The sequence below is a fragment of the Phodopus roborovskii genome, unplaced genomic scaffold (genome assembly GCF_943737965.1).
Source record: "Phodopus roborovskii unplaced genomic scaffold, PHOROB, whole genome shotgun sequence".
NCBI lineage: Eukaryota > Metazoa > Chordata > Mammalia > Rodentia > Cricetidae > Phodopus > Phodopus roborovskii.
This window is the reverse complement of record NW_026126447.1, coordinates 2,125,830-2,153,662: the sequence shown is the minus strand read 5'-3', so window position 1 is coordinate 2,153,662 and position 27,833 is coordinate 2,125,830. Positions and strand designations below refer to the sequence as shown.

The following is a 27,833-nucleotide window of genomic DNA, read 5'->3' as shown; positions in this document are numbered from 1 at the left end:
CCTAAGTATACTCTCTGCCTTCCAGCCTGGCCTATTCTTGCTCCTGCCTCACTATTGACTGTTTCGCCCTTTATTAGACTGTCAGGTGTTTTAGATAGGCAAAGAATTGCACCTTCACAGAGTTAAACAAATACAGCATAAGCAAAAGTCATACACCTTAAAATCATATCCTACCACACCCATGCTCACCTGGCTTGCTCTTTTTAATAAAGTATAAGAACCCCAGACCATGGAGCAGGGATGTCCATACTCAGGGTTGGTATTAACCTAATCTAGATAATCCCACATAAACATGTCTAGAGGCTTATAATTCTAGATCCTGTCAAGCTGACAATCAATATTAACCATCATATCATCTTACCATTTTTATGTGTATGGTAGAGTAGCATTAACTACATTTATATCATTGTCCACCAATGACCACTATCACTTTTATCTGGTAAAACAAAACTATACCCTATAATACATCAACTCATTCTCTTTTCTCCCAACTCATGGGAACCTCTACATCATTTTCCATGGTCTCTCAGTACCTTTTGGAAGTGAAGCAGAGTATTGGTCTTTTTGTAGTTTATTTCACTCAGAGTATCTTCAGGGTTCAGCCATAGTATCACATGCATCAAAGCTTCCATTTTATGGCAGAATAATATTCCACTGTGTGCATGTACCACATCTTTTTTGTGTCATGCATGTGCCAATGATTCTACCTGATAGCTACTATGAATAATGCCAAACACGGTCATACAAGTATCTCTCCAAGACCTTGCTCTTCCTTATTTTGGATTTATAGAGAGATTGGGACTGCTGGACAACATTATAGCTTTCTTTTTCATTTTCTTGAGAAACCTGTATCTTATAAGCAGCCACATTGTTTTACAATCCCATCAACATTGTGCCCACATGTCCTAATTTTTACAAATCTCCATTACTGTGCATTATTAACATTATTATTATTATCTATTTGGTAATACTTACTCTGGCTAGAATAATATAGAAATCATAGTGATTTTGATTTGAAATTTCCTAATGGTTAATGAAGTTGATATGATTGTTTTTATAGATTTTTTTCCTTTGTTCCTTCCTATTTCGGCTTTAGAGAAAGGTCTATTTGGCTCTCTCATGTTTGGATTTAGGATGTGTCCTTTGCTTTTTGGCATGATCCTAAGGCTTTAGCCTTGATTGCATTTGGTCTCGGTGTTCAGCTGTTCCTCCAGGCGGTGTAGATTCTCTCTGAGGTTAGGAGAACCCATATACCTCATCCAAAGCTGAGCACCAAGAGAAAGGGTGTGACCACAAAGCCTGTTTCCTCTTTACAAAACACGTGTTATTCCAGAAATGTCATAGAACTATAGCAGAGCTTCTTCAAAGTCATGTGAGGACAGCACCATGCACAGTGCCTGGCACACAGGATGGCCTGAAAACATTTAAATTTCCTTTGTCGTGCCTGCAGTGAGCGTGTTTTGAATGCTGCACAGATGGCTGGCATGTGGAGAGAATGGCCTGTTGGTATTTCACTGGAAAACAAGCCAAAATGAAGCAGTACAACAAGACTTACATTACATTTCAAAAATATTTACCAGGCATAAAACATTAAAAGTGATAATAGTCATAATAACAAATTTCATAACGTTTGTAATTTTGTCACATGTCAGGCACCAAAGTAGGGCATTAAAATGTCTGAAATTTACTTTTTCTATAACAAGGTTAAGTAGGTATAAACTAGGCTCATTTTACATTGAGAGAATTAAGGTCTAAGAGTTTAATGAAGGGACTAGATGGTTTCCTGTGACTTATAAATACGTATACCAGGAGAAGTATAGGCCTAGCTCTGCCTAAATGAAAGGCCACACTTTCCTTGCATGCTGTTTGGAGTTGAAAACAAGACAATTTGTGACAGTCCTTCTCCTCAATAGCCAGGAGTCCTGGGAGACAGACTGCATTGCAAGAATTATCTCAGCATGGTAGAGAAGCAAGAATTTTTTTCTGACCAGTGCAGAAGAGGGAGGGAAGAGAGCGGCATGAGGCACAGCAGTAAACCACTTGCCTGGCATGAGTGAGCCCCTGAGTTCCATCCTCAGCAGCACAAAATATAATAACAAATAATCAACAGAAGGAGGCTGAACATAAGTATTTATTACCTGTGATGGTACTACATATTACCCACAACCCCCAAAGACCATTATTTATCAACCAGTCTGTTTTAAATCCAACAGAGGGAAGATGCCATGAGTTGTCCAGTGTCACACAGCTAGGAAGCATATATATATATATATATATATATATATATATATATATATATATATGTCCATTTAAGTGAAAACAAACATTTATAGACAATATTTGGGAATTTGGGCGTCGTTCTTTCCAAACTGCTTCCTGCTGGTAATGGGCACTGTCATGGGGGAGTCTAAGAATATGCAGAAATCCTGGCTGTAGTCTGTAAGGTTGCTTTGTCCAGCTTTTTTGAATGTAGGATCACCTGGTACTGTTTCAGGTGGTCTGGCTTGATCAAACCACATTAGTATGGAAGGAATCCACAGCTTTTAATTTTCTGTGGAAACAAAAATAGAAATCCTTTTCCCCAGTAACTTGTCCTTGAACTTAAATTTTGGAGTCAAAGTATTTATTTTTTATTTAATTTATTATTTTACATGTTGATCCCAGTTCCCCCTCCCTCCCTCTCACCCTTCCTCCCTCCATCCCTCCCTCATATACTAGATTTCATTACTTTTTTTTCTCCTGAACATTCTAATATCAAGGATCAGCAAGAGAGACACAAAACAGTACCAGAGGGACATGTAGGTTTCTTTCAGGAGACAGGGGTGACGAGAACAGGGACCCATGCCCAGAACTTGGATCCTGTAGAAAACAGAAACTGTTTTGTGGTACCTGTTTTGGATGGGGGTTTGGGTTTGTGCTTAGAACTCTCCTAGAAGTTGGGGCAATCTCTGCCTTCTCTACCCTGAGGCCAGCAGACACTGGTGGGGACTACAGTTGTTCCACAGTCCAGAACTATTGATCTCTTTATTTCTTATTGCAGTATAGACCTTCCCTCCTTGTCTGCACCGAGACCCAGTACAAACTGAATGGCAACTGAAGTGGTGTGAGTTGATTAAAATTCCCAGTAATTATGGGACTTGCCTGTTTGTGCAAATCAATGTCCGTATTAGTGTCTGGACTAGCTGGCCTTGTTGACAGATTGAGCCTGAGAGGTGGGAAGAACTAGGACCAGGGGGCCTGCCTGGCCTTCCTCATTCATGTTTATTACAGGCAGCATTCAGCAGGCTCTCAGGAAACACAAAAACCACTCATTCCATTACCAAACAACAGTTTGTGTTGAAGATTTCAGCAGCCCTTTCTTAGCTTGTATGGCTTTCAGTAACCTTGTCTGTAAATGGTTATATCTTCAAAAAAACTCTAGGCTATCTCTCTCTCTCTCTCTCTCTCTCTCTCTCTCTCTCTCTCTCTCTCTGTCACACACACACACACACACACACACACACACACATGCATGCACACGTGTGCACAGAGGCAAACATAGTAGATACTCAATAAAGATCCATATTATGTTCTCCCTTGTTTTCTTCCCTCCTTCTTCTTCTCCTCAAGATGCTGGATCTTACCTGCACATTCAAGCTTATAACAACCTCTCTGATCTTAAGGCACCCAAGGCAGAGAGCTCCTCTCACAAGTTTTCCATGACCCCTTATAGACTTCATCAATATGAGCCATTGGGGCATGATAGGTAGTCCAGTCTCCATGAGGATCAGGGGAACACATGCACATTTATAGTCAGGAACTCTTAATGATAGGTGCACACTACTACTTACACTTTCTGTGTGACCTCACGCAAGTCCCAAAGTCTCTCTGAGCCCTGTTTCTCTCATCTACAGAGTTTCCAGGAGCATACTCTTTCAACTTTAGCATTACTAATAAGAACAAAGGGTCGTTCTGTCTGTGTCTGCTGACTGTTCTTAGATGGTCTTCTTGAGTTCTCCCTAGAGGTTTCATGTCTGGAGAACTTAGCAAAGACTCCATATTTCATGAACTCCTATTTTGTGTCAGGGTGGGTGATCTCATTTACTTTCTTCACTGTGGAAATGTGGAAATGAAAGCTCAGAAGAGTAAGTCATAAACCAAAGACATGGCTAAGAAAGACTTCACTATAGTTCTGTGTATTCTATGTGATTAACAGCTCGCTGTGCTAGAGTCTTATGTTCAAAAGCCTCATCATGGCCTTAGTGTATTACTGAGTTTTCTCCAAGATCACAGGAGCTGTACTCAAGTTAACAGGAACATTGGAATTAGGAGGCAGCCCTGTTATTACAGTTGCTCTGATGAAGAGACCTAGGGAAGTTGAATACTTGCAGATCCCCCAGAGGATAGTACAGTTTGATCATAGTTAAGCAAAGCCACCGGCATCTTTATTGAGTCTCTGATGTTCACTCAGTTCCTCTCAAAGGCTTTCAAGATGGTTCTCGCCTTTGCACAATACTTTGAAAAACACTGAACAGCTTTTCCAACTTCCACCGTCCAGTGCCTTCATTTCATAGTGGAAGAAACAGAGTCTTTTGTGCTGTACTGAAGGCACCTAACCAGTTAGAGGCCAAGGTAGGGCCAAATGAAACTCCAGTTTCTAAGAGACTGTTTCCCCCACCTATGGGGATCTGGCTTACTTGCCCTCCAGCTAAAAAGAACCAAGGTCAGGAAGTTCAGGAATCGGTTCAGGGTACACAGGGAGTAAGAGGCCAGGTACCTACAGGAAAAATGGATAAAGGTGGCATACACAGGGCTCTCTCCGGATCCAGGAGAGACAGGCCCTGTTTTAGTGCCACAAAGAAACCCCTCAGCTATATTTAACTTATAATACATTCAGGCCCCAGGAGAAGGTGCTTTGTTGTGTTGTCTTGTAAGTTGGTTGTTTTTCCTTCTGCTGAGAACAGCTGGCCCACCTTCTAGATATCTAGACATGGGGGTGGGGTGGCAGAACAGCTCATTACAAATTTTGCACTTGGAGCAATTTGCATTCCATAATTAATGAACATTAAAATGCATAATTACAAACAGAAACAAATGGCTTGGTGATGATGAAAAATTGGGCTGGGAAGCATCAAGAGCAGGCACAGGGAACAGGAGAAGAAGCTGGGGGAGGGGGATTTGGAAAGGACCAGCTGATGGTGGAACAGCTGGGAATTTCCCAAGCAGCCTAGTTGTCTTCCTCTAGAACTAAGATGGATTAAAGCTCAGGGACCCTGGTCCTGAATCTTTTTGTAGATCCTCCCCAGAAATAGAGCAGAATGGGAGCTGTGAACTTGCATGTCCCAGCTGACTGGAGTTAGATTTTTGTCTCTCTCACCTACTTACTATACAGCACTGGGAAGAGGTGCACCCTCTGAGGGATGACTCTGCTTCATGGACTTGTCCTTTTCCCCATGCTGGTTCCCACTCTCTGAGATGCTGTTTCCCAGGGCTCCCTTTGTAAGCTTTAAGAAATTGCTTAGAGATAATTGAATTCACTAACTTGGGTAATCTCTTCAAAGAAGCAAATCAAATCCCTCAGTTCCTCTGCTGACAACAATCCCCAAACATTCCAGGTATATTTTGAGCAAACTGTGGTTGCCTTTCAGGGCTGAAGTCATAGGTAAGCAGCCAACATTTTCTTTTTTTTTTTTTTTAAGTTTAAAGTACTATATAGTAAATATTTTAGATTTAGCAAGTCACATGTGGTCTTTTATTTTTATCTCTTGTTCTCCCTTTTCTGAAAAAAAAAAAAAGTTAAAATCATTCTTAGCTGTGGGGCTAAAACAGCCTGCAGGGGAATAGACATATTTTCTCTTGTTAAATACAACTAACACCCCTAGACATTATATACAACACACACACATACACACATCCCTCAGAGGTGGAGAGAAAGCTATCACTTGTGGATACTGGTACTCAGGAAAAAGGAAAGAAAAAGGAGTGTCAAGAATTTTCTTTTTGCCAAAATAGGTAGCAACTCAGAAATGCCAATAGAGACATTTGAGAAAAAGAAAATAGAATCCCCAAGTCATCCACAGCATGTGAGCTCTATTCAGTTTCTAAGAGAATAGTGGTTAGGCAAGGCTGAACATTATTAAATAATAATGGCTCTACTCCCAAAACCACAGGGAAAAATGTGGACTTGCCCAGCTTTCATGCCAGCAAATGTCAAGTACAGTGTCAGAACTTTGATTTCCATCATCAGGTAATGAGCATGCTACTCCTGTCCTACTCATTGTCAATGGCAGAACTCATGAAGTGCCTGAACTTCTGCTACTAACACACAGCCTGGAGCAATCCTTCCTGGATTGTTGGCACAGAAAGACTAGGGGAAAGCCAGGATGTTCATCAGTGACCAGCACTAATAAATAAAGCCCAGCCCACTAGTGTGGACTCAGACAGGCCATGTAAGGAGCAACATCTAGGCTTAGTCCCTCCCATCTTAGAAGGAACAGTGACACTAAAGTACTATGTGGAGCTAGATGCCATCTGCCACAGCTACAAGGAGGAACCTTACCTCTTAGATGTCAGTGGAGACCACGTGGATAACATGTGCTTCTCTCTATCTTTGTCAGAAATAGTCCTCCTCTGCTTAAGCAGAGGACACATGTAAAACAAGGTTTTTGAGATAACGAATAGCTCCCAATGGAAGCCTGGACATTTCCACATCATGTTACTATGTTTTGACTTTGGATATTGCTCACATCTTCTGTTTTTCAGGTGAACACATCTCAATCTTTTGAAAACCTATAAGTTAAAAAAGCTGGGCACATGTAAAGCAGGATAAATACAAAGACATTAACAATCAAGACATCCTTCAGATTTTTTTATATTTTAAAAAGACTGGTGAATTGAAAATTAAATTAGACCTTATTTATGAAGGTAACATAATTTTAAATACAGTAGAGTTTTCCTGGGAAACCATAAGAAGCCATGAGGAGAAAGATGTAATTTTTTGTGGTTTTGGCAAGGACAAAGTCTTTCTAGGCTATGTAGACAAGACTGAGCCAGAACTCACAGATATCTGCCTTCCTCTGCCTCCCAAGTGCTGATACTAAAGTGGTCACCACCATAACCTGCAAATGCAATTTTTTAAATTACTGAATGTTGAAAAAATCCAGTTTCCAATGAACACATCTCCTATGAATCAAAGAGAAATAAAAACATTTTTCAGCCACAGAGAAAAGAGAGATTGTATCCTGCAGGCTGTCGGTGAAAGAATGGACTGAGGGCATTGTCTAAACATAAAAGAAATGATAAGCAAGTAGATAATAGGGGAACAGCATGCCTGAAATTCCAGAACTCTGGCATTAAGGCTGAGAGGTCAGGCTAGGCTACATGAGTCTTTTTTTTTTTTTTTTTAATCTATCCTTTAATCAAAGAAAAAGAAGAAATGACCACTAGGAAGGTAGGAGGAAAAAAAAAAATACAGGTAGACACAATAGACCTTTCTCTTTCTTCAAAACTTTCTGTTTGATGACTGAAACAAAAATTGACAGCACTGTCTGATTGGTTCTAGATGTATTTAAATGAATGATGAAGAAATTTCATTACACTTGAAGGATAGCAATGGACATGAAACATAATGAGAAGTAAGGTTAATAAATATTAGTTCACCTGAGGGAAAAATGAGGGTGCCAGTCGACTCTGACAAGTTATATAAACCTAAAGCACTCAAACTCTGAAATTATACAAGGAAATGTACTCAAAAATGGATATCTCTTAACTACAATCCACAGGAAAGAGAAAAAAAGAGAAATGAAGGAGAACAGAAAGCAGACCATCAGGATTCTATCTTACATCAATTGACATATTAAATTTAAGTCATTGGAATACACAGATTTAAAGATAAGAATTAGCAGGTGGGTTGAAAACATTCTTTGGTTATATGCTGCCTATCTGAAATTCATTTCACATCTCAAGGTTGAATCTTAAAAGAGAGAGAGAAAGATGAATCATAAATAAAACAAGAGTAGGAGTGGCAATATTGATATTAGAAAAAAACACAACTTATTAGAAATTACCAGGGAAGAATATCATATACAAATTATGGAATCATTCACAGATAATCACCATAAATGTTTATACATCAAGCAACATAGAAAAATGAACAAAGCAAACACTGAAAGACTGAGAAGCAAAGGAAGACACATCCACAATTATGGTTGATTTCTTTAGTATTCCTCCTTCAACATCTGGCAGAACAATTAGTAGAATTATATGAAGACTCAAGCAACACTATCTCTCAAAGGATGTAGAAAATTTTAACAGAATACTGTGCCACAAACTGAAATTTAAATTTGTTCTGGTGCCTACAAAATACATGGTAAGATAGAACATAGATTCTTGGACAGGCAAAAGTACTTAATAGATTAAAGAACTTACATATGCAAATTATATTTTCCAGACATAGTGGAAGCAAGCTAGAAATGAATAACAATTTATTTTTCAAGACAGGCTGCTGTAACAAAAGCCACAGACTGGGTGACTTCTACCTGGCATTCGTTTCTACCTGGCAGTTCTGAAGACCAATGCTGAGTTGATCCACTTACTAGGAAAGGACAGTCTCCTAACTTGAAAGAAAGTGAACTGTGATTTCCCTTCATTATCATCAAGGACACTGACACCACATATGAAGGCTCTGCCCCCATGATCTAATCAGCACACAAAGATCCAAATGAAACAAATAGCAAAATAAGAGTTAAGATTTCAACAGGTAAATTATGTGGGGATGTGCACACTGAGTACTCTCTGAATACTTGGAAACAACATTCTTCTTCTTCTTCTTCTTCTTCTTCTTCTTCTTCTTCTTCTTCTTCTTCTTCTTCTTCTTCTTCTTCTTCTTCTCCTTCTTTTTCTTTTTCTTTTTTTGAGACGGGGTTTTTCTGTAGCTTTGAAGCTTGTCCTGACTGAAACTCACTCTGCAGTCTAGGCTGGCCTCACACTCAATGAGATCTGCCTGCCTCTGCCTCCCTAGTGCTGGGATTAAGGGTGTGCACCACCACCACCTGGCCCAAAAACAATGTACTTCTAAGTGCCTCGTGGACCAAAGAGGAAGTCTTAGGCGTTTCATGGCATGAAAATGAAAAATCTCCCAAAGGCACACATGTTGACACTTGGTTCATATTGGTGTTATTTGGGGGATGGGGAAAAGGGCCATGGTAGCAGAACCTTTGTGTGTGGTGGTGTTGGGGAGAGAGGGAAGTGTAGCTTGAGGAAGTAATCACTGGAGGGTGTGAACATAAAGTTTAATCTGGTTCCCAGTCCTCATTCATCTTAAGCTTTCTGCCTGTCCAGATGAAGTCTCTCTTCCCCATTCTCCCCATGACAGGAAACACTGACCAAATGAAATTCTTTCCTTGGATTATTTCTCTTAGGTGTTTCAGTCACAGGGATACAAAAGGAACTAAAAGAGGAAATCAATTTCTTTGAAATGCAGCTGTTGCTACCACTGAGTCTTACCTAGTTCTTAAGTCTTTGCTCTAGTTCCCAGGCAGGTAGAGATGATGAAGACAGAGCTGAATGTGTGATGTCTTGAGATTTTTATGGTAGGCTAAAGTGACAGGCTAGCTATAGGGTAGATTTTGCTTACTGATTTTACCCAGGTTTACAATGAGTATAAAGAACAGAAGGTTTAGCAGAAAGACTTGAAAAAAAAAAAAACTTTAGTTTGTTCAGAAAAGTCCAGGTAAACTTTGGTTTCAGAAAGACATGCTTTTTGAAGAGACTTGCAGTGTTAAAAAGCACCATTGGCATGAAAACAACAGGCCACTGTGGCAACCTGTTTTCTCTGAGACATCATTAAGAGTAATGTCTGTTATTCAACACAGTGCTGGATATCCCAGCCACTAAGAAGAGAAAAGAAAATAGGAAAATCAATAAGAAGACTGTAATGGTCTTATTTATAAATTACACGTTTATTTACTGACCAAATGCTTCAAGTTTTCTTCTTTAATTCTAAGCATGAATAAGATTTGTTTAATGTGTGTGTGTGTGTGTGTGTGAAGTTTTAGTTCAGCTTTCTATGGGGCTAGAGGACGCATGCATTTATCATTTTACAACTTATCTATCCATATCCTTTTCACTTGCTGAGTGCTTATTACATGTCAGATCCAAAGCCAGACACAGAAAAACCTAGTATGCTTTTTCAGTTTACAAAAAAAAAAAAAAAAAAAAAAAAAAAAAATGCCATCAAGAGAGGCCTTATTGTTTCCACTCACAGGTGAGAGATGCAGCAGACTCCTTGTATGAACAAAATGGAGTGTGTAGTCTGAGAGCCCACAGGTGAGGCTAGGGAGATCTGATGCCTTAGCTGGGAGTCTGTGTGGGATGAGCTCCCATCCGCAGAACCTCAATTGTAGAGTAAGTTGCTTAAAACAGCCAAGGCTCAATCTTACTCTAGCCAGTATGTCTCTCCACTTTTCTTTATTGTAACAAATACCCCCAAGGAAAAACTTAATAGAGGAAATGCTTATTGTGTGTAATGTCATGAGAGGATTCAGTCTGTGATCAGATGGTTCCATTGATTCTGGGCTGTGATCCTGCAGAACATTATGGTGGAAGGGCATAGAGGAGAAAAGCTGCTCGCCAAACATCAGCCAGGAAGCAGGGAGAGTGAAGGAAAGGGGCAGGGCCAAGACACACCTTCTGAGGCATGCCTCAGTAATCTACTTCCTCTGATTAAGTCCAGTCTTCCACAGGTTTCCTACTTCTAAATACAGTATCTAGATTTTGAATTCATCAGTGGATTAAACCAATGATTTGATCAGTGTCAATATGACCAAGTACTTTTTTAGAAATATCCTCTCTTTGACTGGACTCTGGGAGTTTGGCCCAGTGCTCAGCTGTGGATATCTGCATCTACTTCCATCGGTTACTGCTTGAAAGTTCTATGATGACAATTAAGGTAGTTATCAATCTCATTACAAGGGAAGGCCAGAGAGAGGTAGGAGTGATAATATGAGCAAAGGGGTCAAGACCATGATGGGGAAATTCACAGAAAAGCTGACATGAGTAAGTGGGAGCTCACTGACTCTAGACTGGCAGCTGGAGAACCTGCATAGGAAGGAACTAGACCCTCTGAATGTGGGTGACTATTTATGGAACCACTGGCCATGGGACCAGGATTTATCCCTAGTGCATGAACTGGAGCCCATTCTCTATGGAGGGATACTTTGATTAGCCTAGATACTGGAAGGAGGGTTTCTGTACTGTCTCAATGTGATGTGACAACTTCGTTGACTCCTTGTAAGAGGCCTCACCCTCTCTGAGGAGTGGATGGCAGGTAAAGTGGGGGAAAATAGGGGGAGTAGGATGAAGGGATGGAGGAGGACCTGGGACTGGTATGTAAAATAAAAAAAAAAAAAAAAAGATTGCTTTAGAAAAGTTTTAAAAAATAAAATAAAAAAGGAAAAACAAGAAATATCCTCATAGACACCTAGGGCTTCGCTAATCTCTTATGGATATCTCAGTCTACTTGAGTTTACACTCAAGATTAACTACCACACACAAAATTCAGCTAAGAGCCACAGAGTTGACAAACTCAAGAAGCCCTGCCTTTCCCAAGCCTGATGGTGTAAATTCTTCACATGCCTCATCTGTGAATGGAAACAGTGACAGTGTCCATCTATGTTTCCTCTGACTACTGTAGGGATTAACACACTGGGAGACTAAAAACAACAGCAATGCATTCTCTAACTGTTCTGTAAGCCAGAAATCTCAGCTCACAGTGCTGACTGGGAGGTGCTGCTCCTACTGGAGACCCTGGAGGAGAATCTGTGCATCTTCTTCCATCTCCTGGTGGCTGCATCCATTCTCATTCATGGCTCCATGGCACCCATCTCTTTCTTTACCAGAGCATTGACTACTCCTCTGTGGTTTCTTTTTTCACACTTTCATACATTTATGCAATGTATCTTGATCAGATACAACCCTGATTGTCTTCCCATTTCTCAGAACCTCCCAACATAACTCCCTGCCACCTCATGCCCTTGTCTGCTTGTTAAAAATAACCTGCTGGGACCAACTAGTGTTTCCTGCATATACATGGGTAGCCTACTAGAAGCCACACCCCTGAAGAAAAATGAATCCTCCTTTTCAAATAGCCATCAATTACGAATAGCTTCCCAGTTAACAGTGAATCCTCATGAGCTCGTTGCCCATCACTACTGGAATGCTGACTGATCTGAAGCCAGGTTGTATGCAGATAATCACAGCTATATTGAGTTCATATGTCCATGTCATGCCTAAAAGTCACAACTTCATACCTATAATCTTTCTATCACCTCTGGTGTGATACTCCTTGAGCCTTGGGGATGGAAGGTGATAGAGCTGTAGACTTAGGGCCAAGCATACAATGTTCACTTATTCTCAGCCCTTTGATCAGTTACAAGTCTGCAATGACTACTGCTGGACCATAATTTCTTCATGCATCTTTCTTTTAAGGACATCTGTGTCAACATTTATCTTACCCTGTAAAATTCAAAATAGTCTCAATAGATTATTATTATTTTTTAAATCACACGTGGAAATTCTTTACCATGGTTGTTAGCATTCACAGTTCTGGGGCTTGTGTTAGACATATATCTTCAGGAGCCATTGTAAGTCCCCTTGTGTGTTTGTTATAAGGACTAAAGAAGCAAGAACAAGTAACTTGGTGGGGGAAACACATAAACACACACACACACACACACACACACACAGAGAGAGAGAGAGAGAGAGAGAGAGAGAGAGAGAGAGAGAGAGAGAGAGAACCTCCATTGAAAGAACAAATGCAATGGGAACCAGGAAGGACTTTGACAAATACTGAATCCCAGGTATCTCATGTTATGTGGTGAGAACATCCAACACTTGTTTCTGAATATTTCGAGGTGGACAGAGCCCAGCCCCCCATGTAAAAAGTGGCTCTAATTAATCACATGATCAGTGCCCTTCTGCCTGATAGTTGATGTTCAGAAGCCGCAGGGTCTCTCCTGAGCTTGTATTAATATGTACAACACTTCACTCACATGCAAAATTGATTTTTCTCTTTAAGCACAAAATGTAGCCGTTTTATAGCCTTTCTGCAGCTTGACAAAGGCCATTTATAACCTAGTTTCTCCATCACCCTGGCTGGCACCAGTCTCAAATGTCTGGAAGAACTCTCTTGTGCATTTGTAATTACAAATCATACTCGGGCAAAATTTAATTTCCAAGAGACCTGACCTCCTTTTTTTATTGCAGTGGTTTGTGGAAATTAATGTGGATGTGTGTGTTGTTGTTCCTGTACTTTTAGGATCATGGGGAGGAGACTGTAGAGCTGTCAGGGGAGGCAAGAAGGGGGGCATTTTAATCAGTGATGTCTATTGACAGACAAAGAGGGCTGAGCTCTGGGTGTTATCTTAGTGGAAATGACAGGAGGGTGATGAAAATTAAAACCTGGTGCCATGTTCAGAAGGCAAGGATGCTTAAACTGCTTTTCCATCATTGGATCTGGAGATGCGTTTAGCCCACTGCATGATGGGAATTCATAGACAAGTGAGCTTCAACACAAGATTTCCCATTCACAGAGATTCAAAGTGACAAGACATAGAAAATTGTGTCACAGCTGAGGTTGTAGAAGGTGTGTGTAGGGGGTGGGGGGTGGTTGCTTAGGACCTAGAATTCCATGCAAGGATGTGTAGATGGCTGACAGAGGAGTTGGGTTTGCATGAAGTCTGTAGAGGACTTCTATTGTTAGTTTAAAGGAAATCCAAGTATTTGCAGACTCATTTATTTATGGATGCTGACCCATAGTGCTGTAGGAGTATCATTTCAGTGGCCATATAGAAAATAATGCAGAAAAGCCAGACTGGTTAGGAGTCTCCCCAGACTGCTCTGAGTATACAAGTTGCTCACTTAAGGATCCAGGGACAAGGATGGGAAAGAAATTAAGTCAATAAAAAATGGCAACGCACATTTCTGGAGTACCAATTATGTGACAGAATCTGGAAGGTATGCATTCATGCCTATGCTCCATATTTGAGTTTCACAGCTAATCTACAGTTATACCACATCTACTTCATAGACAACAACACTGAAACTCAGAGAGCGCATTAATTGTCTAAGGTTACACAATGAGAGAAGTTAGAATTTACAGTCTTATTAGCTTTTGGTCCTTTCTAGGTGACTCTTATAGTGGGAGACCTCTTTCAGGCAATAATTATAAGAACAATAAAAATGATCCTAGCTAGCACAGTTGGCATTAATGTTTCTGTGAAATCTGTGTCCTAAGCATTTTGACAACATTATACCCCTTCAGTCTCAGAATTCAGTGAATAAGATGACCACAAAAGCCCTATTTACTGCAATGTGTATTAAAGTTGTAGAAGTAAGGAATGTTATTCAAGGCCACACCATTCTTAATGGGTCTAATAAGATTCTGGCCCCCATCTGTGTGAGGAGAGAGATCAAACCTGTCATTTCCTGTGCAATAACCACCCTATTGTGTTCTCTCTAAACAGTGTCCTGAGGAACTGAGGCCCATGAAGGATGGCTCAGGCTGCTATGATCACTCTAAGGGCATTGACTGCTCTGATGGCTTTAATGGAGGGTGTGAGCAGCTTTGCCTGCAACAGACACTGCCTTTGCCCTATGATGCCACATCCAGCACCATCTTCATGTTCTGCGGGTGAGTCTCCATCTCTGAGGTCCAGGAACTCCCACATAGCTAAAGGGAATCTGTGTACAAATGCTCAGGAAATACTACCTGCCCTTTTACTTCTTTTGATTCATGCTTTGTTAGACATGCAAAAAAAGAATGGGTAAGAAAAAAAAAAAAAACAATGCCTGAGGAGCACACACTCATGTCTAAGCCTCTTCCTAACTTACAGATGTTGTCTCATTCAGGTCCATGTCCCTGATCTTTCCCTGTCATTCTTGAAGCCCCACCAGGGTATGTAGAAACAGATTCAGGGATGTTGAATATGTATGTACAAATATACACATTGGCTCTGCCAGGTTGCAAACTAGACCCCATGGAAACTCAGCCATTGGTGTTTACTGTTTGGCATCTCTGGGTCCTATGTCCATCTAGGTCAGGACAACTAACTGGGGAGTGGCGTGCCACACAGAAACAAATCACATTGGAGAGGTTACTATAAGGTTTCTGGCTCTCTGAAGAATTCAAGGCCAGTTGCTTTTGTTACTGTTTTCATTTTTCCTTTTTTATTATTTGGAGAAGGCATGGAATTGAACCCAGGACCTTTCACATGCCAGGCAACTGCTCTATCACTAGCCAAACAAAGTGAGTTTAGAAATCATTGTGAGAAATGAAGAGAACACATTCAGATCACTCAATATGTACCCCATGGCCTCTGTGCTCTCTCTGGTCTGCAGCTTACCAAACCTGTGAGAGATGCTTATTCTTAGGGACCACTTAGATGATACTTGTGCTGCCTCAGTGCCTAGAGTGGTGTTCGGGGTCTCAGTATCCTCTCTGGAAAATAAAAACAGTTTTTCTTCCTCGTACTTATTGCCTCTCTAATTTGCTCATCTTTGGCTTTCTGTCACTCAAAAAGAGTCCTATGATCCCTGGGAGAGGTGTACCAGACTTTCTCATTACCAAGCAAAGCAGAGCAAGAGACCTGGCAAACTTTACAGAGTTTTGTGCACAAAAAAGGTGAGTGAGTGCAGAGTGCAGACATGGGTTTAATGCCAGTTTACCGGAAAATTAATTTAACTTTCTTTCATGGGTCTAGTCCAGAGTTAAGTGCTTACTTCAGGGTATCCTTTTCTGTCCCTTCCAAACTTGGGGTTTCCAGTGCCTTCCAGCAGGTGTTGAAGCAGCTCGCTGGAGGCCTTAGATATGTATCAATAAAATAAATAAGAAATAAATTAGCGTATGCAGACCTAAATTTATGGCAGTCTCTCCTCAGCTTAAGTGACTGCAGGGCAGTGCTGAGTAAATTATGCATGGACTCAGATCTGCAGGCTTGCATACAGAATCAGCTGTGTTCTTATCATTGTTATTTCCCTCTCCATGCACTTTGGGGGAGGGTGTTCTGCAGAAAATAACAACAGTCTCAGCATCAGCTACTGGAATAATGGATTTTGACATCAGAAACCATCAATACCTTCTACCCAGTGTGCACTGCAGGGCACCTTGGATTCAATAGATGCTTGTCCCAGGACTCCCTGTGTCCTTTAGGCAATAGCCTTCCAGGACTCCTGTCCTTTGTCATCTGTAAAATGATGATAAGACTTGTCTCAATATAAAGATGGTCGTGGAGAGTACAAAGTACTGTTGCTTTAGCGTTACTGTCCTGTTAAGTAACATATTCAAGGCCATAACAATGGTAATGTAGCTTGTGGTCTCCTTGCTGTGTGACCTTTGGCATATGACTTAACACTGCTTAGCTCTGTACCTCAGTTTCACCCTCCGTAACATAAGCATAATAGTCTCTGTGTATAGGGTTATTATAGGGAATGATGCATTGCCTACAACACTCTGTGTGAGTACCAGGAGAGCTTTGGAGCCACATGCTGAGTGGAGCAAGGTAACAATGCTGTGTGGCATGATGGCAGCTACTCATTCTTCCTGATGACATAATGCTCTCCTCTTTGCTTTGATGGTCTGTGAGACTGGACTTACTGACCTTTTGTACAATGAAATTCTCGTGAAAGGGTTAAACAAGATTGGATTAGCTTGTGGGCTAGCTGTTAGAGTCCCTTCACTGTTGGTAAACAGGACAAAAAAGGAAATGGAATTCAGGCTTCTGAAAACAAACTGTGGTTTCCACATGTTTTGGAAATTGTCTATTATGGATGCAAATGAGAAGTTACCCACACTTGTTAGAAGCACTGTAAACAATGAAGGCTATTAGCAGGTGCTTGTGAGAGAGTTGGCTGAGAGAGAAGTAAGATGCTGCAGAATTAAGCAGGATAAACAAAACAGACCCTCCCTTGCTCAGCTCCACATAAAGTTCTATGACCTTTTGAAGACTGGATGGGAGCAGGCTGAATAAATCTGTTTGCAGCCAGGTTAATAACAGCAGCTAATGATTCATTAAGCACTTCTTATGTGTCATGACTGCTTTAAATGACTGCTCTGTTAGTGTTCGTGACAATTCTGCAAGAAGGGGGCAGTTATGATTTCTACTTTACCAATTAGGAAACCAAGCACAGAGTGCTCAGGCTTGGTGGCTTGCCTGAGGTCACATGGCTGGTAATTGATGGACATAGGAATTCCAACCTAGGCTGTGTGGCTTCAGTCTCGGGCAAGACTGATCAGCTATCAGATGCCAGGCTCTAAATATATCCAGTCACAGGATCTTGGTGAAGTGCTTGATTTCTTTGAGCTTCTGCTCTTTAACATAGGTTCAGAAGTGATGGTACACAACTGTGGAGAATAAGTGAAATTATGCTAGCGGGGAGACTGGCACCTGAAATGAAGCATTAGGTAAGCTGTGTAATTATTACTTTATAGGTGGGAAGCTGTAGTATTTAAGTGTTCAGTTACTGGATCTTTGTTTGTTTGTTTTGGGGACCAACAATCACCAGCTTCCCAGGAACTAGAAGAAGTCAATTCTGCATACAAAGCGATCAAGTTGCTCTACATGTGCCACTCATGACAGAAGCCCTTTATTTAATTACTGAATTTTATATTGAGCTTCTTACTCTGTATCCAGTGCCTAGAACAGAGCCTAGCACACAGTAGATGCTCAATTTGCAATTATTTTTAAAAGGTCTTCATTTAATATAAGTCAACTTAAGGCATTGCTCCTCTGGCCTTTTTAGTTAATATTTCATATACATCCCTCTCTATGCTACTTCAGTCTCTAAAATTTGACAACACTATTCTCCCTTTAACCCTTCTTCTCTCTGTATCCAAATGATCCCATTTGTTTCCCTGGTCCTTTAACCTGGACATCTCTTTGTCACCTTCTAGTCTTGTTTGTTTGTTGAGAGAGACAGGGTTTCTCTGTGTAGCACAGCTGTCCTGGAGCTCACACTGGACCCGGCTGGTCTTGAACTCAGAGATCCATCTGCCTCTGCCTCCTGGGTGCTGGGAATAAAGGTGTATACTACTACCACCTACTTTCTATTCTTAAGGCAAGCAACATCATTTTCAGTAAGTTCTCCTGAATATCATGGGATTCATGAATGAGGTGTACTCCATGCTGGGTAGTAATACCAAGGCTTTCAAATAAAGACTGCTTAAATTATGGCTCAGTATTTACCAAAGGGGATCAGAGAACATATAGAAAGGAATTTTTTTCTTTTTGGTATTATGTTTGTGTGTCTAATATATTATATACATATGTATAATTATGGAGAGTGACATACTGGATGAAGTATTCAATATGCTATGCAATCAATACTCTAAAACATTTTTTCCATTCTACCCATCCTCTGATAAAGGAGAGGAATACTTACATTTACCTGTAATTTATTTTTTACGGGTAGTGGTGGTGGGTGGCTGAGGCAGGATCTCATGGATCCCAAGCTGGCTTTTGACTGACGATGTAGCCAGAGATAACCTTAATTTCTGGTCTTCTTTGCTTCTACCTCTCAAGCACTGGATTTCTGGCATGCACCACCATACCTACCATTTGTGGCTAATCACATTTTCCTTATGTTATCTGGACATGTCTGCTTAACTACCCAGATAGACAGTCTCTTGCCAGAACGACATGCCCACTGAATGTTTTTCTGTCTATGAGAACTTCACTGAATTCCTGACTTACCTGTTTTACCTGTACCTATCATACCACGTGTACTTAAAGAAAAAAGAAGAAGAGGAGGAGGAGGAGAAGCTATTTCTTAGCCACTTGGGTGACCATCTTAGGTGTCTTAGTCCCTTTTCTATTGCTGTAAAGAGACAACAAGACCAATGAAACTCTAATAAAAGAAAGCATTTAACTGGGACCTTCCTTACAGTTTCAGAGGGTTACTCCAGTATCATCATGGCAAGGAGCATGGCAGAAGATCTCACACACACGTGTACACACACACACACACACACACACACACACAAACAAATACACACAGAGAGAGACCGAGAGAGAGAGACAGAAAGAGAGAGAGAGAGAGACTGTGTCTGGCATGGACACTTTGAAGCTTTAAAGCTTACCTCCAGTGACACATCTCCTCCCACAAGGCCAAACCTATGCCAACAAGAGCACATCTATTAGAGCAAGGTTACATTTCCTAATCCTAATCCTCAAAAGTAGTGCAACCCTGATGACTAAGCCTATGGAGTTCATTCTTATTCAAACCTCCATGGTGTCTGTGCAACAATTACTTCTACTATTACTCGACCCAAGGACTTCTTCAAAACTTTACCAGCTGAATGAGAGAATTTGCTTGCCTTAGATTTGGTGTATCCTTTCTGTGTTTGGGATTTTATGGGACACTAACAATGTAGTGAAGCATTGATCACAGGTTCTTGTCCATCAAGGACAAAGACGATACTGAGAGCAGGTTACCAAGCCCTTGCTTGGTCCTGATAGATAGGAGCAGATGCCAGGTAACCATGGTGTCTGGCAGAAGTTTTGAGGTAGGTTGTGAAGTCACTGGACTCTAAACTAATCATTTAGAATGAATCTTATAGATGGGGAGGCAGTGCCTTCTATGAAGACCCCAGCAAGTTGCCTAGCAACTGCATTTATCTGCTGTGTTTGTGTGGGTGTGTTTACAAAGTCTACCACACACATTTCCAAGAGAACTTAATTTTATCCACATAAACCTGATGCAGTTTAATTTTTAACTTGCTAATATAAAGACAGGGTTAAGCGGGAGTATGTATAAGCATGAAAGGGGAAAAGAGAAAATAGTGCTAGGAGTCTGAAATGGGAAAGTCACTCGACAGAATAAATTTAGTTTTGTGCTTCTTGGCAGTGAAAGTAAACAGTTATGAAAACAATACTGTAGATTACATAATAGTTTTTTTCTTACAAAAAAGATTCTGTTGTAAGTTTTTAAATCTGCTTTGGGGGTGTGTGTAGTTATCTTGTTGTTATTAACTAAGGCACTTACCCACCCATTCCCATGTAAACAATACTGAGAATTTCAATAGTTTTGGAGTTTCCATACTTCTCAAGGTGCCTAGAAAGAAAATCAAGGCTCATAGCCACATGAACTACTCTTCAGAGGAAAAGGTAGGAGTTTGAACTATCCAAGTTGAAGCTCCAGCTTCAACGAAAATGCATTTACAAGATGGCAAGATAGCTCAGCAGTTAAGAGCACTCGTTGCTCCTCTAGAGGACCCAGGTTCAGTTCCTAGCACCCACATGGTATCTTGCACCCATTTATAACTAACTACAGTTCCAGGTGATCTGATGTTTTTATCTGACCTTTGTGCACATCACTGGAAACTGTACATAGCACAAGGAAACTGTAAGGAAGGCCCCAGTTAAAGGTAACACATACAGACAAAACAATCAGACATATATTATAAAAATGTCTTAAAATTTGTATGTATGCCATCCTCAAATCATCCTAACTATGCTTTGGATTGAATGTTCTGTTTATATAATTTGGAGGGAGAGGAGACATATGTACATGAGTACTAGTGGGAAATCCCCAAACTAATGTCTGCTCTGGCTTTAGACAATATTGAACTATGATTTTGAACATTATTAAACTATGGATAGAGTGATTCACTCAGCACTTGTTTGGGCACTTTCTACCTGATGCTCTAAAACCAGAGCTCTCTCCTTTTGCATCTGAGCTGAAGGATGTAGACTCTACCTCTAGTAGTATTAGATACTTGTCTCAGTGCTTGGGCCAAATACCAGATAAGAAGCAACTGCAGAAAGGAAGGGTTTATTATAGCTCTAAGTTTAAGGGCACATAGTCTGTCCTTGGTGGCAGGAGCTGGAGGGAGCTGGTCACATTGTATCAACAGCCAGGAAAGTAGATAATGAACAGGACTGGGGATAGGCTATTAAAGTTCCAGAGCCTTCCCAAACAGCACCACTACCTAGAAAAATACCCAAATACATGAGCCCATAGGGGACATTTCGTATTCAACTCACAATATTGTATTAACATGGGATTCCTGACTACATGCTAGAGGGAATTCTCATTTAGTGCTGAAGACGAAATCTAGGGCCTCAGCAAGTTAGACAACTGACATGAATCTGAATACCTGATGGGCAGATTATTATCAAACATTATGGCTTTGTACTGTTCATTAAACATTTTCAAATTATCATCAAATTGAGGGAAACACATAAAGTTTGACCATGGGTTTTGAAAGGCATTTTCTTATAGGCTATAGGGAATGCTAGTTCTGAAAAATGGTCAAATATTTACAAAACAAAGAAAAGCTGAGTGGTGGGTGATGTCCTTCGGAAAAACACTGATTAACCAGTAGTCAGGCAGGAAGAATAGATGAGGCTACAAGACAAAGAGAATTCTGGGGAGAGAATGCAGAGAGTGAGCTGCCAGAGAGACGCCATGTAGCTGCTGGGAAGGTAGGACCAAGGCACTCTCTGGTAAGATAAGGACATATATAGATGAACAGATATGGGCTAATAGGTAAGAGAGAACTAGCCAATAAGAAGCCTGAGGCATTGGCCCAACAGTTTATTATTACTATGTCTCTGTGTGCTTATTTGTGGAACCAAGTGAGACAGAACCTCTGAATTCTGCCTGGCCCCACAGCCGCTTTTAAAACAATCACTCTGAGACTTAATATTAATTACAAACTGTTTGGACTATCAGCTCAGGCTTAGTATTAACTAGTTCTTACAACTTAAATTAACGCATTTCTGTTAATCTGTGTATCGCTACAAGGCCCATGCCTTATTGCCTCACATTTTGCTTCTCTAGCTTCTCTAGCTTCACATTTTGCTCCTCTCAGACTCTGCCCTTCTTCTCCCGTATCTTAGCTTATATTTCTTGCCTGTCTCTATGCTACATGGCTATTGGCCAAGTCAGCTTCTTTACTAACCAATGGTAATAAAGCATATTCACAGCATACAAAAGAACATTCCATATCAAGGTTCCCAGTGTATCTGGGAGTGGCCAGTGCTATTATGATTCCTGTTGAAGAGAAATATGTTTATTGTAAAATATACATATTTCCATATTTATATAGAATTAAAGTTAAATTACATTTTACCAATGATTTTGATAGAGTTGAAATAATACTCCTTTTCCTTTCCTACTGTGAAATGCCAGTGTTTCTTATAATTGTAGAGATTAGATAAAGTCTACTATTTAGTCAGCTTGGAGTGTTCCATGGAAACTGTCATCTTCCCTTCCCCTCGATACCCTTCCATCTCCTCCCCACCCCACTCCTCTTCTTTTCCTTCTCTTTCTTTTGCTTTCTTTCATCCCTTCCCAAATAGATTTGAGTAATTACTTTCAAAATGTTTTCTTTCATACAAACTTCCTTTTTTCTTTAAGTAAAACCTTTGGATCAAGACAATACAGGTCTCCATTTTGGGTAATATTGGGCCAATTTCGAGCCTCCCCCCATAGGCTCCTATAACAATAAATAGTGGGAATCAAACTGTTGTGGTGTGTGACTAAAGACCCTGTTGTATAAGCTAAAAAGAGCTTGTTCCTATGTCATCATGGTCATCACATTCTAAGTTCATTCCCATATTGGTCCAAGTCTCTGGTGTGCATTTCCTTCCATTCCATTTAGCCTTAAATTTTCTTTATTTTCAATCTTTCTGTAAGAACTTGATTCCCTTCTTTATTTTTAGAAATACTTTCTAATTTATGTATTTCAATAAATAATATTATTGATTCCTTAAACCACTGAGGAATGGTGGAATAAGCAATCCAGAAATCTCAAAAATAAAATTGAAAAAGTGTGTACTTTGAGAATTTGACCTTTATTTAATATATTCCTGATTCCTGATTTTTTTATTAAAAACAAAACAAACAAACAAACAAACAAACAAAAAACCAAGAGGTTTAGAAAGGGTAATTTATGCTAATATTGAAAGAACACTGGATTTGGAGGGAGATGACCAATGTCAAGGTCCTAGTTCTTCCTAGTCATCATGTGACCTTGGTCAAAGAAATCAGCTTTCCCAAAACTCAGATTTTCAATGGCATTGCAAAAATGAAAGTGCCCATCTTTCCATATTACTCTGAATGATAAATAAACATGCTGTTGACCAGATACAGAGAAAGTTTTATGGAGCTCTTTACAAATCCCCACACAGCTCTATAATCCCTCCAATGTGATGAGCATATTAAAAGAGGCACAGTCATTGCTTTCAGCTTAAATGCCCACTCTGTGTCTGTACCTATTTTATGTTTTGCATTTGGCATATGTATAAATATATAATTTCATGCAGATCTTGGCTGTTTTCCTGTGAGCCTACGCTCTTTCGAAATTCTGAAAAAAAAAAAAATAGAAAAAAAAAAAGAAAGAAAGAAACAACCTCCCCGACAACAGAATGTTCTAAAGAAGCCTTATAATTATGTGGCATCATACAGAAATAAAAAGAAATAAAATTTAAAAAGAAAGCAATAGCTAAACAGACATCACATAAATCTTTCTATGTGCTAAGATGCCCTGAGGGAGAGAATTGTTCACATTTCAAAACTAAGAGTATCATTTGCCTTTTTTGCCTTTGTGAAGCTGGGGTTTTGCCCTGGGTGTATAGGGTCTTACAGAGCTTACCCCAGGCTGTTTTGTTTTCTCCCTCTTTCTTCCTTTCTTGCTGAACCATAATCCTTTTCCACCCTAAAGCAAAAGAGAAGTCCCTGGAATCTGCAGTGTTGGTGTTAAAATTGTGTACATAGACTCACATCCACTGAACTTGAGGTATGAGCATACACCCTGTCTCCACCTCCTGACACCACGGTTAGGTTAAGTAGCTCAAGTAGCTCCTTCTTGTCTCTGATCCTTGGTTTTCTCCTTTGAAAACGGATGCAGGGAAGTGCCCCTCTATGAGGTGAAGCTTCTGCAGTTGGTTTTGTAGTGAAGCCCCACAGACTTGGTAAGTAAGAACACAAGATTATTACCTGACAGCTTCAACTGTCAAAATTCCTTAAACAGTGATGGTTATATTCTGGAGACTTTAGAGCAGTCTTCCTCCTGTGTTTTCCAGCTGATACCCAGTTCTCTTGTGGCAGTCCTTTGAGGATTTATTTGACTACAGTGTGGCTTATTTGAATTCATGATCTTAGAGGTCACAGTCTGTGGATGCTTGGTCCTCTAGCATTGGGCATGTCAGACACAGCACAGTACATGATTGGCAGATGAATGTAACAGAGAAGGAAAGCCGCTTACTTCACAATGATAAAGAAGCAAAAGAAAGAAAGAAGGCTAGGATCTACACATCTTACTCAAGGGCATTTCATCTCCAGTGGCATAACTCTCTTTCCACTAGTCCCTACCTCGCAGTGGTTCCACAACCCCCTAATAGATTATCCACATATTTGATACATCTATTATAAGGCATAAGTAGTAAATCAGGTAGTCTATAGAATGTTTGTGCATCTATGCTTTTGTGGTTACAGTATTGAATTTTGCAAGTACAGATAAATATATATGCAGTGAACTTATTTTGCTTATATTATACATATTAGTTGCATATATAAAAATATGAATTATCATTCATTCTTAATGAACAGCACACAAGAAGTTCCTGGTTTTATATTTTGACAAGAAAAAAAGAAAAAGGAAGGAAGAATCAATTGCAACTTTAGGAAAACCTGGATCTAGAGAGGAGCTAGAATCTAAGAATTACACTCCCTGGAAAGTATAACTAGCCTATAATAGGCAAATGACAATACTCATAACAAGGGCAATGGGTAATACACTGGTTTACTACTATATGAAAAGTGCTATATTATATTGTCTCCAAGTTATCTCTAATTCTCACATCAGCCTCTTGATGAGGGCTACAATTATCCTCATTTAATGGTTTATGACACTGAACCTAGGAAAGTTAATAGACATGATCAGGTCATGTAGACGGTGATATCACTGCCTCTGTGTGAACTCAGGAGTAATTAGCTCCAAAACCTATACTTGATACCCGTCTCTCCCTTAAGTAAGCTAGTGTGAAATCTCAATGAATTTTCCTAAGTAGATTAAACATGCTACTTTATCAGACTGAGACCCTATACTATCGTGAATTAACAGTGAAAAGGAAACCTATTTAGAAATTTAAGAAAAAATAACAACAAAACAAAAGCATCCTGTCTTCTGGGATGTAGAGATGTCTCAGTAGAGGGTCAGAGTTTTGATTTCCAGAACCTACATAAAGCCTGACACAGTATTGCCTATATGAATCCCTGCCCTTCCAGTGAGACAAGAAGGAGAATCTCAAAACCTCAAGAACTACCTAGCCTGGAATATACAATGACAAACAACAAGAGACTTTCAAGCTTGATGGAAGGTGCAGATCAACACTTGAGATTGTTCTCTCTCTCTCTCTCTCTCTCTCTCTCTCTCTCTCTCTCTCTCTCTGTCTGTCTCGTGTGTGTGGAGGACGGTGGAAGAGGAAAGAAAGGGGACAGAGGAAGGGGAAGAGGAAGAGAGTATGGGGAAAAGAGGAGAGTGGAGAGAATAAGAACCTACCTTCTAAGTAGCACCTGGGCATGAAAGGCAAAGTCTGAAGTGACCCTTCTTAGAAGAAAGAGAGCCACATGTCAGACTAGCAGCATTGAGGCAAAGCTCCAGGCAGAAGCTCCATGGAATTTTCTAAGGAACCAGAAAGACTGACAATAAACGAATGAAGCATCTGATTCAAGAATTCAGAAAAAAAGTTTTTTTTAAAAAAATCCAACATTGTAAAATGAAATAAGGAAAGCAGCATGAAAGAAGTGATACAAATAAAGGGATGAGTAAATGAAATAGGACAAGGAAAAGACACAGCAATGAAGTGCAGAAAGATTATTAAAAGGGGTGGGGCATCACAAATAAATACATTGGAAAGGAACAAATGGGACAAAGAACACATAGTCACATAAAAGACAAAAAGATTCAATGAGAATATGGTACACACTGTTATAGCCACATACATGGAAACCTTGGAAAAATGTACTATAGCCTTAGGAAACACAAATTCCAAGTAGTGAATATGTAGAACATCCAAATAAACAAAAAATGTAGGACTAAGAGAGCTAAATATGTAAAACTTAAAGAAACAAAAAGGACAATTTTCCAGCTTTTGCCATAACCCCTGACACACAAATATGTGGCCATACACCTAGGAAAATTTCGTAGACGTACTAGAACTAATTAGTTTGATTGGACCAAAATTAAGTCACAAAATAAATAACAAGAAAATATAAGTGAAAAGTGATCATATTTCTTGTTCTGGTCAGTTGTTTCGTCAATTTGACAAAAGCTGGAACCATCTGGTAAGAAGACACATCTGTTAAGAAATTGTCTACTGCAGATTAGTCTGTGACCAAATCCATGGGGTCATTTTCTTGTTTATTTGTTTGCTGGGGAAGGGCCTATTTCACTGTAGAGTGATGCCATCTCTGGGAAAGTGGTCCTATAGACTATGAGAAAACAAACTGAGCAAGCCAGTAGGCAGTATCCTTCCATGGCACTCAGTTCTTGCCTCTAAATTCCTTCCTTGAGTTTATTCCCTGACTTCCTTTGGTGACAAAATATGACCTAAGTTGTAAACTTAAATAAAACCGTTCTTCCCCGAGTTATTTTGGCTAAAGTGTTCTCTTATGGCAATAGACAACCTGACATTTCTGAAATGCAGAAGGTTAAGATCATAGAAACTTTTGGCATACAAACATGATACATTTCATTGGTACAGTGGCTCTGTAAGTCAGGGTCTTCATTATAGATAAGCAAAAGTGGTACAGAGAGGGTGGCTGGTTTTCCAAGGTTACACAGCTCCTGAGAGACAAAGTTAGGATTGAAATTTTATTGGCTTGGATCCAAAATATGCAAGTTACATAACTATAATCTTGAAAGTATAGTGTCTCCCATAAATTCTGTGAATATTCCCATAACCAAAAATCTTATCATAAAACAACTTGAAAGTACAGTGAAAGTCTTTTTAAAAAATACTTGATGAACAGACATGAAAACTATGTTTCTAAATTAGAAGATTCTAAATCATGATGTTATTATAACAGTTAGGATGAGATAAACTTTCTAGCTGTAACAGAGTAGCCCTACAACAAACCAGAAACACACACAAACATGTAGTCTCTTACTTGGCAGCTTTCATCCATTGTATAGTATTTACCAGTAACATATGTTCTACAAACAACATATAGCAAAGGATAGTAAACCTAAAAAAATGCAGTATAATCTGAATAGGGTAAATATGGCAATGACTCTCTGTTCCATGCAGATACCACTGTACAGAATACAATGGCATCATAGTTCCTCCACTCAATTACAAGGGAAGTGTGTATGTGTGTGTGTGTGTGTCTCTCTCTCTCTGTGTGTGTGTGTGTGCTACAGAGCATGACCAACAAAAGAAAAGAGTGTAGAGAGTACAAGATAGTTTCTCTGACAGAGAATAATTAATTTTCTTCTGGGGCTAAAGAGATGGCTAAGTGGTTACGAGCTGCCCCTGCTTAAGATGTGAGTTTGATTCAAAGTACCCATGTTGAATGGCTTATGACCACCTATTTTGCCCCAGCCTACAGGATCAGGGATAAGGACCCTGAGGGAGGAAGTGAGATTGAGGGGACAAAAGACACGAGAGATAGAGAAAAGACAGTCTTGTTTATTGAATATAACCACAATGTTTAAGTAGTAGAAAAATGAGGGAATGGGACAAAGCGAGGATGTGAGGGATGCAGAATATCCTTCCAAGCATAATTCAGGTGTTCTGCTATACTTTGCTATATGATAAGCCTACAGGTGGGATTTTCTTTCAGGGTCAGGC

At 39.9% G+C, this 27,833-nt stretch overlaps 1 protein-coding gene across 3 annotated transcripts in view; it reads left to right on the top strand.

The window, feature by feature from the left end:
• Astn2 (astrotactin 2) overlaps nucleotides 1–27,833 on the top strand; it is a 951,602-nt gene that overhangs the window by 588,994 nt on the left and 334,775 nt on the right. For all 3 annotated transcript variants that reach the window (XM_051188027.1, XM_051188026.1, XM_051188028.1), the window contains one exon: nucleotides 14,502–14,668. In XM_051188027.1, coding sequence (XP_051043984.1) covers nucleotides 14,502–14,668 — 167 coding nt within the window. The remainder of the gene's footprint in view (nucleotides 1–14,501; nucleotides 14,669–27,833) is intronic.